The sequence below is a fragment of the Phyllostomus discolor genome, chromosome 10 (assembly GCF_004126475.2).
Source record: "Phyllostomus discolor isolate MPI-MPIP mPhyDis1 chromosome 10, mPhyDis1.pri.v3, whole genome shotgun sequence".
In the NCBI taxonomy this organism is placed as follows: domain Eukaryota; kingdom Metazoa; phylum Chordata; class Mammalia; order Chiroptera; family Phyllostomidae; genus Phyllostomus; species Phyllostomus discolor.
The window spans coordinates 41,734,146-41,753,199 of NC_040912.2; the positions used below are offsets into that span (position 1 = coordinate 41,734,146).

General features: G+C 38.3%; 1 protein-coding gene across 1 annotated transcript in view; it reads right to left on the reverse strand.

Annotated features, from left to right (window-relative positions):
* Window positions 1-15,346, reverse strand: part of GNAI1 (G protein subunit alpha i1) — an 81,524-nt gene extending 66,178 nt beyond the window's left edge. Inside the window, exon 1 of the mRNA XM_028525433.2 lies at window positions 14,891-15,346. Coding sequence (XP_028381234.1) covers window positions 14,891-15,008 — 118 coding nt within the window. The 5' untranslated portion in view covers window positions 15,009-15,346. The remainder of the gene's footprint in view (window positions 1-14,890) is intronic.
* Between the last annotated feature and the right edge of the window lie 3,708 nt (window positions 15,347-19,054).

The following is a 19,054-nucleotide window of genomic DNA, read 5'->3' on the forward strand; positions in this document are numbered from 1 at the left end:
AAGTCTTTTGTATTTGTGATGAAAAAAATTCTTAGGTTGTATATCCTGAAGGCATATACAATTAAGTGAATATAAAAGTATCATTTGTTGGCCCTGGCTGGCGTAGCTCAGTGGATTGAGCGTGGGCTGTGAACCAAAGTGTCGCAGGTTTGATTCCCAATCAGGGTACATGCCTGGGTTGCAGGCCATGACCCCCAGCAACCGCACATTGATGTCTCTCCCTCTCTCTCCCTCTCTCCCTCCCTCCCTTCCCTCTCTAGAAATAAATAAAATCTCCAAAAAAAAAGTATCATTTGTTAACATCACCAAAGGCACAGTTATAGGGGTCAACAATTTAAACAATTGTATATATTCTTATTTAACTTGAAGTGAAACACATGAAATATGCCAAAAAGTAACAAGATCAAAAATCACAAGTAGGCAAAGTATTTTAAGACAGGTTCTGATGAATCTCAAAATGGACCAGACAAACTTTGTTAGAAGAGAAAGTCTTTATATTACCCCTTAGCAAATCCAAGGTCTAGAGTAGAACAACAATATGAGGCCCTGGCTGGTAGGGGTCAGTGGCTTGAGCACTGGCCTGGGAACCACAGGGTTGCTGGTTCCATTCCCAGTCTACAGCACATGCATGGTTGCAGACCAGGTGCCCAGTAGGGGGCGTGCAAAAGGCAACTACACACTGATATTTCTCTGCCTCTCTTCCTCTCTCTAAATTCAATAAAATCTTTAAAAAAATAACAATGGGAAGTCATTTTCACCCATAAAGTTAGTACAGATAACTGAATTATAAGAACACTCAATGTTAATGAGAATGAGGTAAAACAGTAGACTCACATACCACCTGACCAGGTAGAAAATGAACATTTGGGAAAAGCAATCTACCTGTGCACGTCCTGAACCTTAAAACATTTCAAACCTTTTAACCCAGTAATTTAAGGAAACAATGGAATACAGGCAGTCATATATACATACCATATAATCATCAGAGCATTACATCAGACTATAAAACTGGAAAAATCTCAGTTTTCAACGTCAGTGTGATTAAATTACGGCAAATCTATAAAAACATTATATAGCCACTAAATTTGAAAATTACAGAAAATTTTTAATTATAGGTAAACATTTAAGCCAAAAAAGTACAGTCACATACATAGACAATATCATGTCAACTATTCAAAACACATAGGGAAAAAATTACTCAGATTTATTTTCCCAAATGTCCAAACACCACATATAATTTATAACTAGAGAATCGATATTTGAAAAATAATTAAATACTAGAGCAAAAGGGAGTAAATTCTATATTTTATTCCTATAATAAAATAATGTTGTATATAATTAAAGATATTCAAAAGTCACATTGAGATATTAGTAACATCCTGTCTCAAGACCGAACAACCCAAATATAAGACAATGAACATAATATGTCATCATTGATGGAATAGTTAAATTAACAAAGCTATTTCTTTGTTGTTTAAAAGGCAACAAACTATTTTCTGAAACCAGATATATAAAAGCTATGGATGCAGCAAAGAAAATACATATCGTTTGTTTGTTTCTTTGGTTTGGCTTGTTTTAACAGTCTCACGGTCCTTTCCCTGTTTTTTTTTTTAGGGAGCCAGCACAGTTACCCTGCACTGCTCTCCAATCACAGCTGCTTAAACCAGACAGGAAGGAGTACTTGATCAAAAGGTAGCAAAAGGTAGTCCAATCTTCACCTGCTGAAGGCCTAGGACTCCAGAGCCTGGGGCAAAAACTGAGATGGGCAGATCAAATTTGTCTGATTTTGGAAAACTAATTAATAAGCATTTGGCGCAGTGAGCAATGTGAACTGAGCTTCAATCTCATGAAGTGAGAAAACCACAAGGCTGGAAGTAATCACTGCAGCCATACCGTTGCAGCTCCAAGTCTGGGTTCCCAACCCACCAACTTCAGAGTGTCTGCCTCAGGTTTCCTCTGAGCCTTCTCTGTACTAATGTTCCCTTGGCTAGACCTAGCTTGGGGAGTACCACTTCCTAGCAAAGAAAGAGCTCTCCCTGAAAACACAAGTGTTCTTCACACACATAGCATTATTTACTGTATCTATCAGCAGAGACCCCAATTTATTTTATAAGAGAATAATATATTAAAAGTAAATAAAAATTAGAGAAACCGAGATAGATAACTGGAAGAAAAACAGTGTGTGAATATTTTATGCCCAAGAAAGCTGCAAAATATGTCATTTATAAAGTTTCTATTCTTAAGTTGTAACAGTAGAGCAGGTTGCATTAAAGTATGAAACCAATCTTGGATCTATGTTACATAATGACTGTTAGTAAAAGAAATGTATTCAGATTACTAAAACAACAAATGCTCTGGACTGAATGCTTCAATTTAGGATGCAAACATGTCAAGTTTTTTATAAGTATAGTAAACTAAATCTTGAAAATGCAACAAATGTAAATGATATATACATTATTTAAAACCAACCTTTCCTCAATCTCAGACTACATATATGGGGAAAAAAATGACAAGTCACATGTTTCATTTTACTCAAAATGTTCTCTCAAGCTGGCAATCTTGGTTGCAAATTTATACACATATTATTTATGGATTAAAACTATCAAATCTAAATACCTAATCTTAACTTCCAGAAATCCATACCATTACAACAAATAAATTCTATACTACGACATGATTCTAAAAACATTAAAGTCCAACTCTCAACCCGCCATGTATATGGATCCATCGTAAAAATTCCTCATGGCATTTTCTACCTTTATTCAGAAAAAAACAACTTGCTCATCTGACAGACTCATTCTAATGCCTGAATTTTCTAATGTTATATTTTTTGGTTTTTTAAAATAACATTGACTCACTGATGAACAAAAACATACACACACACGTATATATAAATATATAATATAAAATATAATATAAATATAAATATATAATCTAAAATCTACACCGTCTATGAATTATAAAGCATAAGTCTTACTGATTAATTCTACAAAGTAGCTACTACTAAGAGTCCGTTAGAGTTCCATATTTTTCAGAATCACTATTTTTATACTAGCTATTCCTATATCAGAGCTTAAGTTATTTCAGATGTGACTGCTAAAACTACAATGGACCACATTTCTTGGTTGGTAAGTTTTCAGGATATTAGTTCTGAAATACTAAGCATCACCATGTGCACAGTATAAATTACTGCGCAGCTCATTACTTTTTCTTTGCTCTGGAAGGTTTTAAATAGCTTTTGGCGAAAAGCAATAAAATCCAACCTGACATATAAAATGAAATCATTCAAAACAAATTTAAAATGATCTACTACAAAGGCATTCTAAAACAAATGGGAGAGAGAAGAAACCCAGAACCCATTTTTTATACTTAAACTTATAACTAAATAAGCCAAAATAACCATATCATTTTTATCAAATGGTTATATACTTAAACATTTTTTTCTACTTTAATTAATATCAGCTTCCCAAAGATTGTTCCATTCATTCCCAGATATTTAGATAATGCAAACCATAGGACTGGCATTCTACAAATACTTGTTGAATGAATTTACACAAGTTTCATAAAAACCAGATGTCGTAACTAACGTTAAGCCCAAGCAGCAAAAGATACTATGATGGAAGCAGAGGTTGTAGAACATTTATGCTATATATAATCACAAAATAAGGCACTTGTCAGTAAAAATTAATGTGAAGAACAGTTTTCTAAGATCAGAAATTTCTTTAAAGGCAATGGAAATTCTGTTGTATGTGTATATAGATTAGAAATGAGATTCTATAAAAACAGCATAATCAATTATTTTAAGTCCAGTGACTACAAACTTTCTCAGAGTTCCCAATCACTTTTAGTTACTTGGAACAAAGGAATTTCATCATGAACATTACCAGATGAAATGTTCATAAAAACATTATTATAAGGTCATATTCAACATAACCTGAATAATCATGTCATCAAAAGAAAGAAATTCACTTTAAAAATTCTTGCTAAATAGAAGATTCATTATTACTAATTACAGTTTTTGATCACTCTCCAGGAAGCACATGTTTCCATGCAAGATAATATCAAATAGCTTTTCTCAAAATGCACTGTAGAACAAGGCTCCAGATTAACACAGAAGTTTAACTATTTAATAATAAATGTGATGGGTATTATATTTGTGTGTACATAAATTTGAATGTATAAAACATAATGAGTGCTTACTTTGTGCAAGACACTGTTTCAAATATGTTATTGATAAGGTTATAGGAGCTCCACGAATGTAACAAAGACAGATAAGTCTTGAAAAATGTTCATGAAATGGATAAATGAGAAAGATCCAGGAAGATCTTTAGGAGTCCAGGACTTGGTTTCTCAAAGTACGGACTGGCTGTGGATCATCGACAAAGATATCCCCTGAGAGCTGTGAAACATGCAGAACCTCAGCCCCGACCCCAGACCTACTGAATTAGGTCTACTGAATGAGAATCTGCATTTGCAAAGATTCCAATTATTTCTATGCATGCTAAAGTTTAGGAAGAGCTGTTTAAGGGAAGTAAGATGAGCACACATGGAACATCAAGAAGATAATTGTAAGAAAAAAAACAAAACCTAATTTCAGAGCAGGAATGTAAAGACAACAGAGAATGTAATGCAAGGAATAGTTTGAAAATTACTGTTTTTATCTATTAACATGAATAACAGGAGAAGGGGCAGACAGAGTGCATTAGTGCCACCAAGACAGAAATGGATGAGGTACAACAAGTGGCTTGCTTTCCAGGTATCCCACAGTAGAGATCAACAACCACAGGATAATCACTCACCTACTAGAAACTGCAGAAGGCACATAAGGGTAAGGGAGGCAGGGATTCACCACTCTCCTCTCCTCTTTGTGCCAGTGTTTCAGAGGTGAATGGCATGTCAGATAGGATGAAGAGATTGCTAAAGGCAGAGAGGTCTATTTGGGATCCTGGGAGACGAAAGTTAGCACGGCAGCAACACACCTAAGCAGCCTGGTGGAAAAGTGTGAAGAGGAAACACTGAGCCCATCTCTCCCCAGCACCTTGGCACCACTGCAGTAAATATGCAACATTTAATTTTCCACATGCTTGAGGTGAACGGAAAAGGCAGAGAACTCAAGATAACTAAGAGCTTGGCTACATGTACTGGCTCTGTAGTAAAGGGCTGCCTGAGAAAAAGAGAGATCGGGAGGTAAACAGCATCCACGATAGATGAAGGAGGGTCAAGCAGTACAAGAGATGGTTCTGACTACAGCCAAAATGAGACACAATGGACCAAGAAGGATATTTACACTTAAGCAGTAGATGTCAGCAGACAAGAAACAAGCAGGCCACAGGGACAAGGGCACGATGGAAGTCAACGAGAGTGCACAGAACAGTGCTGAGGGACCATCCCCACCACCCACCCACACCTCTCACTTACCTCTCACCCTAAGCACAGACCTTACTTAAGGAGGGTATAAACAGTTTTACTTGGATTTTATTTTTAATGCTGGGCATGATGTGAGAATGTTTATGAACCAAGACACAGGAGTCTCTTCATAACTTCATAAAAAGTTACGAAAAGAAGTGTCAAGACAGCAGAGAAAATGAGGGTGGATGGAAAGGTCCTAGAGGCCAGAGAGGATGAACCAGTGGACCAAGTGCAGAATGTTGAACTTGAATGAGGGCAACACCATCTTATCCACCCTGTCAACTTTTCTGATCAGCATTAAGGCTTTTTACAATCCCAACACATCTCTTGCACACATTTCCTAATCTGGCTGCTGATGACATTGAAGTACTCAGTTTGTAAAAACTCAATGGATCAATTTTAAGTTGGATATAAATAAAGTAATTCTTGAAATTAGATCACTTTAGAACTACCGATTAGAAGGCAGTTTTCTTCTAACTCCTGTTATATTATGTTGATCTTAAGTGTGGTTTACTTACAGATTCCATGCCTCTTAAATACTGTGAAAGATTGTCAAAAGACATGTGTCCAACCAAGAAAAAAGAAATACTTAGATTAGATAAGTAAATTACTGAAAAAAATCTGAATTGTTCTTTAGAAAAGCAAGATAAACAAAAGGAAGTCTAGACAATTCAAGGCTAAGTCTTCAGGGACTCCTTTAAAAAGTTATGAAAAGTCATACTTTCACAAATTCAGTCCTTTGTTGTTTGTAAAGGTAGTACCACTTTTCAAGAGATGTTGCTTCTCTCTTAAAAGTACATTCATGGTAGTTTTGGAGTTTCATTAGGAATGTCTTTGTGTCATCAGTACAAGGAATTTCAAAAAAGTTTTAAAATTTGAAAAAAAGTAATCATAAATTCCCCTAAGAAATGGCTTATTTATTTGAATTAACTCAAATAATGTTTCATAGTTTGCACTAAAAGCTTTGTTTTATTTTCAAGAAAGAAAAAATGAGAATTTGCATAAAATCATTGCGTATGTTTAAAATAGGTAATAAAATGCAGAGAGAATCACTTTTACATCATCTGTAAAGCTCTGCAGTTACTTAAAATTCACTCTCAATTGAATTGGTAACACAACACAGGTATTTACCTGGTCTGATCCCAGTGAGGACACTGCTAACAGAGATCCAAGTCCCACAAGGAATTTATGGTAGGATCAGAAACTAGTAAGAAGAGTCTCTAAAGTATTTGTAACAGCTCATATGTAGTAAGAACTTATGTGCCATGTCCTGTTTCTCAGGACATTGGATGGACTAGCTTACTTTGTTCCCAGCCCTATGACGTAGGCACATTCATTAGCTGACAGTTATGGAAAAGATAACTGAAGCTTAAAGAACTGGGATAACTTGTCTAAAGTCTCAAGGAAAACATTTTGCCATCAGGGTTCTGGGTCAACTGCGTTTTTCTAACTGGAGGGTCTCCTTACAGAGCTAAACAAATCTTGGAGGAATAAAATTCCTTACACGTAGAGAATGTAAGAAAGTGCAATGCAGAGCTTATGGCCAATCGGGATCAAAAAGTAAGCTCAGAAATATATGAAAGAAATGACAGATTTAGAATCACAATAATTTCTGAGGCCTATAACCTCCACCTTCATTCCACAAGATCAACAATTAAGACCTCAATCTTAAAGTTCACCTCCCTAGTATCTATTGTAATAACATTTCTTTTCTATTTGCCATTATGAGTAATTATTTTCATATATATATTTTATTTCCCTAAGTAGAATGTAAATTCTCTAATGATCTGGTAAACTAAGGCATAACCTGACACCAAGGATACAAAACACCCTTTACAAATGCCAGCAATGGTAATTCTTACAACACACAGACAAGCAAGACATAAAGAACAGACTGTGGTAAGTCAGCTTCAGAGCACCCTGCTAGCTCCCAAAAGCCAAAGTCACATCATCCCATGTGACTCACAGATATGACTGTGAGAATATATTTAATGCCTCATTGTATGCATTTAAGAAAGCAGTCAAATAACATATGAAGTAGCAATGCAACAATCCTGTTGAAAGCAAAGTGTCCAGAATATTCAAATATAAAAATCACATTTTTCACTCTACTATTTAATTAACCAAAAGTCACAATATTTTTCTGATCATGCAATAAGAATTTGGTCCCCCAAATTAATTTCTTTTATTAGAACTGCATTAGGAATAATGTTGTAGGCTTTAATTACTCTAACCAGTGAGATATAAAAGAACTAAATGGGGATATATTGGACCAAAACCCACTAAAATTACCCAAAGCACAAGGGCTTTCCCTTTAGAGAACTACCAGTCAAAATTAATATCTAATCATTTATGAAAGGACTACTATGTACCATTCCATTAGGTGATAAACAAGTTGGACAGATACATGCTGTTAAGGAGCCAACACCATAGATGCTGGAGACAATAAAAATGTAAATGCACAAGATGACTTCAAAATGGTGTAACTGCGAAGGGAGAGTAAGGGAAGATTAACTTAGACTGGATGGTCAGTCAGGAAAAACTTCATCTAAGAAGAACCAAAGAAGGAAAAGTCTCATTCTTTCCATTATGTCTCAAGCGAAATATCATGGCTTTAATACAAAGCATCAGAAACTGGTAATTTGCTCTTACTATGACAGTCACGCAAATTACAGAGATTGAAGAATATGAAATCAGTTGTTACCCATTCTCTGAAGCTATACATGAGAATCAATAAAGATATCTGGCCCTGGCTGGTATAGCTCAGAGGATTGATCTCGGGCTGTGAACCAAATGGTCACAGGTTCGATTCCCAGTTAGGACCCAGTTAGGTCACAGTTTCGATTCCCAGGTTGCGGGCCGGGTTCCCAGTGGGGGCCACATGAGATGCAACCACACACTGATGTTTCTCTCTCTCTCTTTCTCCCTCCCTTCCCCTCTCTAAAAATAAATAAAAAATAAAATCTTAAAAAAAAAAAGACAAACTGTTTACTAAAAAAAAAAACATCTCATTAGAAAAAAAAAGATAGCTGGAAGTACAGTACTGCTGCAGCAAACATAAAAAATGTGAAAATGGCTTTGGAGTTAGGCAATGGGCAGAGGCTGAAAGAATGCTGAGGAGCATGACAGAAAAAGCCTAGAGAGAGTGCCCTGACATACTCTTAGAGATACAGATGTTAACATCTGTCCTGGTGAGAGCTCAGAAGGAAGTGAGGAACATGTTAGAGAAAACATATTTGATCTTAGAAAACAACTGAGTTGTCATGAACAGATTGTGGATAGGTATATGAAGCTGAAATGTGCTACTGGTGAGGATTTAGATGGAAAAGAGGAACATGGAATTAGAAACTAGAGGAAAGATGACAATTATATACAGTGGAAGCAATCTTAGGTGAATTTCGTCCTGCAGTTATGTGGAGCAGAACTTCTAAGCCATGAACTTGAATATTTAAATGAGGAGATTTCCAGGCGAATTGTAGAAAGTGCAACATATTTTTTTCTTGCAAGTTACAGTAAAATGAAACATTTTACTATACTCACCTGCTGGTGATTTTCTTGCTGGTGAGTTTACTATACTCACCTGCCGGTGAGTTTCTTGCTAACCATAATCCTACAGGCAAGAAACAGGCTATGAAATGACTCAGCTGCAAACAAGTACTACCTTTCATTGAAGAGAAAGAATGACTACCAGGGCGGAGTCCAGTGCCCAGAAAGTGAAGCAGAGAGTCACTGAGGATTATCCTAGGCCTTGAAACCTAACATAGTTAGGAAAGTGCATGGGACTGATGACTCCTTTTCTCTACTTTCTCCTTTTGAACAAGAATGTCTGCCTTTTGAACAAGAATGTCTATACTGATGTCCTCTACCTGTCACACCATTATATACTGGAAGCAGATAACATGCTTTCTAGTTTCACAGGGTCACAGAAAAAAGGAAATTTGTCCCAGCATGGATTTTACCCAGAATCTCACCCGCACCTGAGCTGGAACATGAATTTGGATGAGATTTTGGACATTAACATCATGCTGTAATGGGTTGAGACTTACGGCAATGTTGAGACAGAGTAAATGCATTTCACATGCAGGACAGCCATGAATCTTTGGGAGCCAGGAGGGCAGACTGTGGTAGGCAGAATAACAGCCCCCAAAAATGCCAGGTATCAATTTCTGAAACCTGTTGCCTGACACAACAAAAAGGACTTTGCAGATGTGATTAGCGATAAGGATCTTCAGATGAGACTGTTATCCTGGATTATCTGGGTGGGCCCAATGTAAGCATAGGTTCCTTATAAGTGAATGACGAAAGAAGAGTGATGCTACATAAGAAAGACTTCATCAGCCATTGTTGGCTTTGAAGATGGAGACAGGTCCCATGAGCCAAGGAAAGCTGGTAGCTTTTAGTTAAGAGGTTGAAAAAGGCAAAGGGATGGATTCTCCTCTAGGACCTCCGGAAGAAAATAAACCCTGCTGGCATCCTGATTTTAACCCTGTGAAATCCATTTTGAACTTCTGGCCTCCAGAAATACAAAATTAATAAATTTGACATTGTTTTAAGCCACTAAGTTTATGGTAATGAATATTTACTTTTTAAAAATTATTTTTGCCCTATTTTTATTAAGGTTTTTAATTAGTATTTAACACATTATGACAGAAAGCAGCCTAAGCACTATAAGACTAGGTACAATTCACCTTACTTCATATGGCTCAAATGCCATCTAGGATCTGAGCTTCACCAATGTCACATTCCAGGAAGTGACACATTGGGTAACTGCATCCTAGAACATGCGATCAGGAAATATGTGACCTAGAAATGTGACAAATACATTCAGATCCTCCTATGTGAATTTGTGGTCTCTTGAATTTTCCAAAGCAGAAAGATGTATGACAAAATAAAAATTAAAATTGTGATTGGATATTCAATTTTTCTTTAAAAAATTACAGCAATCTTTTGCAGGTTTAAATAAAATCTCCCACTAAATGCTATAAAATAAGCATCATATTTCCTAATATCTTTCACTAAAATCTATGACATAGGCATTATATTTCCTATTGCTAATAAATTCAACAAGACTCATGGCTCTTTATGTTTAAAAGAAGCCAAAAAATAAAAACTAAAAAGTAAGATTTACCATAATAAAAAAATGTTTTTAAGGAATAACACTCCAGCTGCAACAAAGTAAACCCTCCTCCAAAAAAACTATTGTCATTTTATCTAATTTATTAAATAATGTAATTACTATTAAAGATCTTATAAATATGGATAAAAATTCTTAAACCAAACAATTTGCTTTTAGAAACCATATGCTTATTTTGTTCATCACAAACCATTACTGCTCCTTTTTTGTTTACATTGTTTGTCTGGGTAGTTTTTTATTCCCATGGCCACTGAAAATGGAAAACTATAAAGTTTATACTCTAGGTAAATCCTAACCCCACATAAGATATGAACTTACAACAATTAAGAAGTAATTATGCATATGACAAAGTAAATGGGTTGTGAGGAACACAGGATGACTCATTACTAAGATTCTGTCCCTAAAGTGCTCACATTAGCGGGGGAAACAGGCGGGGCATAAGGCTAACCAACACTAGAAACCAGAGTGAAAATATGCTTTATCACAGGCCAATCATTCCTGTTTGGAAGGGGAGAGTGCACTGAGGAAAAAAGTACAAGGACAGAGGGAAGACAGATACAGAAGAATTTTTATTCTACAAAAGTCAACAAAGATTTCTGAGAAAAGAATTCACACAGCACCTATGGTAGGAAGAAGAGCTATAAGACAAGACCAGAAGCAGGGAAGCTTACAGAATAATCAATCCTTTTAAAATACTTTAAAACCACCTGTAGCTTCTGTTAAAGTAATTGCTATTTGCTAACATAAAGCAGTTATGTGAGCAAGAAGCCCATAACCCATGTTGAAATACCAGGTCCATTTATTCAAGGAAACAAGCTTTCTAACATCTAAGCTCTGAGCCAATTCTAAAGAAATAGCTAAAGTAATGCAAAATCCAAAAGTTCTGCAATACCAGAATTTCTCAACTAAGGAAGTCATAGGGCAAGTTTAAAGGGAGCAAAAAGGATTAATGATGTAGCTTCCCAAACAGCTGGTTGATGGTAGCAATGGAAAATTATTCACCAAGCAGAACAAATCTAATCCCTCATGTTTTCACTCCACCTATAACACTTAAACCAAGCTAACAAAGGAGATATGGGTATGCATTTTCATTTGGGATGTTTTTGTTTGTTTTGGGGGGGTGGTGTTTGTGTGAGTGGTACAGTGAAACAGAACAAAACCTCAAAGCTTTAGAGTGAAATGACTTATGAAAAATTAGCGCATGAAAATTTTACTCATATAATCTAATCCCTTATAGCTTTAAAAATTATTTAGTAAGTATCCATATGTACAATATTGCCTCACAGAAATAAGTCTAGGCCTAATGATACTGCCCTCAGAAGCATGATAAATGGTTAACATCCTCAAAGGTATTTAAAAAGTTTTCCCTGAGAAAATTAGCCAAGTACAATGGAAATAAAACTGTCCTTATTAAACTAAGTTTATCTATTTAGGAGTGTTATTCTAATACTAAAGTCAGAAAACTAAACCTGAAGATTTGAAAGAGCCAAACCCTCACCTAATTTCTTTAGGTCAATGATTAGACCAGGTCTTCTCTTTTTTTTTTAAGGCCTAACTCATTGCTCCTAATAAGAATAGTGAAATACCTCTGATTTTTTAAAATTATAATAAACTGTACCAAAATTTTACTAATATTGTGCACCTCATGCCTGAATCTCTCAACCCAAATATCTAGAAACACAATACATGTCTTAAGAAAATATTCAGTATAACTATTTAATAGTTTTAAATGTACTTTTGAGGCTTTCTCCCTTAAATTTTTAAAAAAATCATTTGATGAGAAAAACAAAATAACTGAAAAGAAATAAGACCTAACGTAAATGGAATTGACATTGGTTACAGGTTACCTAGAAACCATTTTATATTTCCAGTTGATTCCGTTGCTGTCTGTGCTTTATAGGGAATGATTTCACTGAGCTGCTTATACACTTTAAACATCCATAAAAGAACCAAAGGTCAACACTTCACTGCTAAAGTCAAATTAGGGGGAAACAACGTTTTCAAACATTCCAAGAATTAAGATTTATAAAATAAGTAAGCCATCATTCTGTTTAGAGGAATCAGGGTGCTGGAATCTGGGCAAAAAATGTAGAGTAGAGTGGGAGTAAGATAAGGAAGGAAGGAAGCAAAGGAGGGAGGGAGAAAAAGGGAGTGCTGGGCCAACAAGAAGATTTCTAGAGAGAGAGGAGATGTAGCAAAACCTTAAAGTTAGAAAAGCCAGCTGATGGAATTCAGTTACTAAAGATTTTTAAAAATCATTTATCTTTCTAACATTACTGATATGAAGAAAAGAAAATCCCATAATTTCTTTTAAAACTCATGACTCTGCCACACCTTTCTCATAATTCTCACTATAGATGGCTGTAGAGATGCAACTTTTTGTTTTACATTTATACTTTCTACTATATTTTAATTGTTAATCTAGAACACTGGTTCTCTGCCAACAGTTATTTCTTGCCCACAGGGTATATTTTGGGGATAGCTGGAGACACTATTGAGGGTCACAGGCTGAGTAGGCTGATGTTGGGATCTAATGGGGTGGAGGCCAAAGATGCTGCTAAACAAACTACAATGCACAAGAGAGCCTGCAAAACAAAGAATTATCCTGCACAAAAATGCCCGTAGTGCTAAGGTTAAGAAACACTGATCGCTTCTGAATACAAGCAAAAACTAACTCCTTGGACCTTTATCCTAGTCATCTGTCTCTAACAGACATCTAATTAAAGTATAAAACCACACCAGAGAACTCATTTTCAACTGCTTTAAACATGGTGGATGGCAGGCTCAACTAGGAGTCACACTACAATACACTAAAACATTTCCACCAAAGCAGGAGTGCAGAAATGCAGGGAATAGAACTTTTTAAATTCTTTTGTTTCATTTTTGACTCAGGCACATTGAATTCATAAAAGGAGCACCTAAATGGTTCCATATCAAGGTGTTTCTTTTCTATGCCCAATCCACACTAAAAATACACTGACCTTGGCAAAATAAAATATTTCTCATTAATGTAAAAACTTTAGCAAACAGTATCAACTGAGAAGGATTTATGTTGGGGGCAAGGGTAAAGACAGACACCCAGGTCTTTAAAATGCAAAGTTATTTCACAGCTTGCATGCTAAATGACTCAGATCATTATTACTTTTAGTCATGCCAAGTTTGCAGCTTCCAAGACTACAAGTAATGGAGAAAAAAAACACCATTTTTCCTGCAGTCATCAAACCAATGAAATAAAGCTTTCTGAAAACAGGTTTGTGCACTATTTCTTTTTTATTATAACTTGTAAAAACAAAAGCAATCTCTGGGAGTGCAAATGATTCTGGGAAATCTTTCATCCTCCTAAATACCTACTGGGTGTGGGGGGGGGGGGGGGGCGAACAGGCAAACAAAAGAAAACCCTAACTCAGAAAATATCTACAAATCTTATGCTGTGCATATTTTCCTAACGTATCCCTCAGGCAAAACCCTAGCTTAATCTTTTTATTCTCCCTTCAAACAACCGGAAAAGACCTCCACACAACGTTTCAGCAGGAGAACAATACTAAGAACGAATAAGAGCCTTCAGCGTGGTACCTGGCAATTCTCATTCATCAGAAACCCTGGCAAAGGAGAGAATCCAGTTCCCCAGCGAGATCCTTTCATACCTTCACATTGGGTTTTCACCAGTCAAGTATCTTACTAGAGCAAGTGTTACACCCAACTTTGGAGGTGTCCATGTCCCCACAGTAATAAAAATCAAGCACCTAGCGTAGGCTGCTTCCTTACGAAAATATAATCAGGTGAATATAATCAGTGCTCCTTTAAAACTTTTACTGAGTCGCCAAAGGAAGTTTCCAGGAAAGACACATTTCAATCCGACAGAGGCCCCCAAAATGGTGCACAAATTTAACAAAACGTGACACTTTTAGAACGGGAAAACCACAAACACCTTGGAGGAAGGGTTTCGAGGTGGGGGCGGGGCTTTTATTTGCATGTCGTGAATTCCCTTTCATCTTTATAAAGCTGAGCTAACTTCAAAGAAAAGGGGCTACTCGTGATCCGCTCCTCGGCTCCCCGCGGGGTCCACACTTAGGCACGCGAGTGAAGCTCCCGCCCCATCGCCCTCGAGTTCTCACCTCCCAGGAGGACCAGGGAGAGGGGCACCCGCCTCGTCTCTGCAACGCAAAAGACAAGCTCTCGCTTTGAAACCCTCCGGGGCGATACCAGGCGCGCCCTCAGACGCTTTGCAAGTCCCCTTCGGGTTTCCAACGCCGAGGGGCCCCACGCGACCACTGCGCCCAGCAGAGCGGCCGACCCCGGGCTCCCGGGGCGCCCCCGCTCGCCCCAGCGTCCAGCCGGGCTCCTCACCGAGCAGCAGCAGCTTGACCTCCCGCGCTGCTTTCTCGCCATCCTCGCGGAGGTTCCGGTCTATCATCTTACTCCGCTCCACCGCCGCCTTGTCCTCGGCGCTCAGCGTACAGCCCATTGTGCCAGGAGCGAGAGCCTGCCACCGCTCCCTCCAAGTCCGAGGCGCTGTCTCGAAACAGGTGAATTTTCTCCCCGGACGCGGGCGTTGGAATACCTCGAGACGCCGGCCACACCGCCGCCACCCACTTCCTAAACTGAGCAAGGAAAGCGAATGAGCAAGCAGCACCGCGCGTTTCTCCCCCAAGGCCCGGCTCCGCTCCTGGGGTTCCTCAGCTCCCAGAAGTCCTAGGTTTTGAGGCTCTGCGTACCGCGGCTACCGCCCTCCCACCCGTGGCCGCACGGCAGCCTAAAGAATTCCGGCGGAGCTCCGCGTCCGCGCGCGCCTCCGCGGCCCCGCCTCCGCCTGCCCCTCCCTCCGCCGTGGGACCACTCCCAGAGCGCGCTCCCGCGCTCGTGCTCTCGGACATCTCCCCCTCAGCCGGGCGCGCGCGCCCGCGCGGCCGCGGACCCAGGAACGGCGCAGCCCGCAGGGACCTGACACTCCCTAGAGGGCTCGCCACCCCTTTGTGCCCCTTGGCGGCGCGCCCCTTAAGCACTGAACTGGTCGGAGAGCTCCCTTTCCTGGCTTCCTCCGCGAGAGTAGGAAAATTTCCTTCCTGGTACTCACACCCAAAAGATCTGTGTGGACCTGTCTGCCCCTTCAGGGTGCGGGTGGGAGAGTTGCCAAAGTTGGGAGCCGAAAAGAGCCAGTCCTGGGCGTTCGAGCACGCCCGCCTGCTGCAGCCACACAAAGGTTTTCCCAACGTGGAAGCCCCGTCCACTGCCCTTTAGGACTGTGGGATACAGAGGGAGCTGTGAAGGGAATGGAGCCGTGCGGAAAGCGAAGATAGCGGTAGTGGTGAACCAGAAAAGTCTGGAGAGGGAGTAAGAGGTCAAATACCTACCTTCCTTCCTTCTTTGCTTCCTTCCGTTTTTCTTTCCTTCCGTTTTTCTCTCCTTCCTTGTACCCTACCCTCTTTCCATCCTCACATTTCTTTTCATAATTAGATAATTTTTGAGGGATTTTCTCATAACCTAAGAAAATATGAGACAAAGAATCAAAGAGTGTATTTTAAAATAACGCGAGGAATAAAACACCCACCAAAAAAATGTACTGCACACCATAACCGTCGTCCTCTGGGGCAGCATGCAAGCTTCCAAACCAAGTTTTGATACAATATTTATGACCATGTTAGTAAATCATAAGCCACTGAGCATGTCATTCTTTTTTGCTAGACTTAGCTTCTGTGCCCATAAAATGAACTGGAGTTTACCACACTGTCCTCCATCCTTCTAGCCCTAACTGATCTGGGGAAGGTAAGCTCAGGGGCTGCAGAGGCATTTCACCCAACAGCAAATGAATAAGCCTGAGTGTAAGGTCTGATTTTTGCCTGTCTTTTGCACTACCTCTTTGCCTTACAGTCATCTCAGGAATGACTGCAAAAGGTGGAGCTGTTAGTAAAGAAAAACATTTTATTTGATGTATTAAAAATTAGAAAATTGCTCTTTGGCTTACATCTGGACGTCCTATTTCTAAAAACTATAAGAGCCGGGTCTGAGGTTTTTCCGTGAAGATTGAGTTGTTGCTACAGGCAGTGAGTCACTTAAACCATACCTGTGCTATTTTATATTATAACAGAAAGAAACAAGTTTTAAATAGCATGCAATCACCTTCTACTCTTTTTGTATTTCTTGGGATTCTAAATGTTGTTGCTCATCAGAAGCTCTGAATTAAAATTGATAGAATGAACTTTCAACATAGTGTTTGTGTATTAACCATTTTGAATTATCTGGCTTTTTGTGGGTTTTTCCTATGAGCTTCAGACTTACAGAGTGTGGGACCAACAATTGCAGGAAACGAGGAAGCAAGCCATTGTAACTGAGTACTGGTGGAAATGTCTACAATACATGAGTTTTGGAGGGAAGGAGGTATAACACACTATCCTTCTTTCATTTGAAAAGTGTGTTGAGTAGGTGAGGAATGAAAGTATAATGCATGGATCAATAAGAAATAAAAATTAGCTATAAAGCTAAACTTAGCTATATGAAGCTAAACTTCTGAGAGGATGCATAGTAATGGAGTGATCAGTATGGTGGGAAATTCCAACAGAAGAAAGTTTCAAAAATACTTTTCAAGAAAGTCATGACTAGGATTTGGTGGGGAGTTTCAAGGGGTATGTATTGGTCAGCTCTCACTGACATAACAAAAATACCATAGATTGGCTGGCTTAAACCACAGGAATTTATTTCTCACAGTTCTAGAGGCTGGGAAGTCTTAGGTCAAAGTACTAGCCCATTCAGTTCCCAGGTGAGGACTCTCCACCCGGCTTACAGATGGTCATCTTCTTGCTGTGCCTTCACACATGGAGAGAAAGAGCTCTGTCTAGTCTCTCATCCTTTTAATATAAGGACACTAATCCCATGATGGAGGACCGACCTTCATGACTTCATCTGAACCTAATTACCTCCCAAAGTCACTACCTCCAAATACTGTCATATTAGGGTTAGGGCGTTGACATATGAATTTGGTAGGGGACACAAACATTCAGTCCATACCAGGGTATGTTTTGTCTGAGGGAAAAAAAAAACAGCTACAGGGCTTAGTATATAAAGTACATGTTGGAGAAAGCAATTGTTTGGTAATTGAAATGTAGTTTGTGAAGAATGGTAGAAACTGTAGGACGAAGTTGGGACTTTATACAATGGGTACTAAATGATGGGTACTTACCTTCTCTTGAGTAGAGTAACAGGTATTTAAAAAAAAATCTTACCCAACAAAACAAATGAGGTACCAGTAAGTGGATTGTGTTAGCAACTCAGATATGAGGTGGTTAAGAGTCACTCAAATTAATAATTTACATAATTATGATGTCATAAAATGTGATTCAATAACCCTATCAAGAAGGCGGAGCACTCATCCAATTTACAGATAGTGAAATTGAAATCCAGAGGTTAAAACAATCTACTTCAGATTATTGTTTACCGATAATTCACTTCTGGACATCGTATTTTTTTAAACAACTATATTGAGATATAATTCACATACTATATAATTTATTCATTTAAAGTGTACAATTCAATGACTTTTAGTATATTTCCAGAGTTGTGCAACCATCATGACAATCAATTCTAGAACATTTTCATCACCCCAAAAGAAACCCATACCTGACAGCCATTATTCCCCAATCTTTGTACCTCCTCACCCCTGAGTCCTAGGCAACCACTAATCTACTTTGTGTCTGTGTAGATTTGCCCATTCTAGACATTTAATATGAAAGGAAATATACAGAATGTGGTATTTTGTGACTGACTTCTTTCACTTAGCATAATGTTTTCAAGGTTCATCCATGTTGTAGCATATATTAATACTTCATATTTTTATTGCCAAGTAATACTGAGAATCATGTGTTAGAGAGTTAGGGACATGTGGTAAAAGACAAATCGGGATACATTCAGCTGAGAGCACCCATGCTGTAAAGCAACTCCAAACTGCATCATAAGGAGTATCAACAACCTGGGGACATATAATGTAGGAATAAGAAGATAGAAAGTGACATGATAGCTATTTCCAAATGACTGAAGAGATATCACAAATCAGAGGGAATAGAAATTTTCTGTCTGGATTCAAGGTGGCAGATTTTAGTATTGGAAGAAATCTATAGCAAACAAATTTTACCTTGCTGTGAGGAAAAATGGTGTACAAATCCTCCCAAAGGAAATAAGAAATCTCAAAAATGCATTTATTCTTGGCTGAGATATAAAAATATGGACTAGATGACTGCATAGTGGGAAAAAAATCTAGAGATAGATGAACTTTTAGAATTCCTCCTAACCTTGAGATTCTATATTATTCAGAAGTCAATGGGATAGTGTCAGAATTGAAATTCAGAAATTCCTTCTGGCTTTCAAATGTATCCCTACTCATCCCTCCATCAGACAAATACACACAGGTGGGAAAGGAGAGTGTATCTGAGACGTGTTAGCTTAGTGTGTGGATGGTTAGTGTGGTGATAAGGAGGAACTATAGAAGAAGATAGAATCAGAACAACCTGTCGTGTACACACA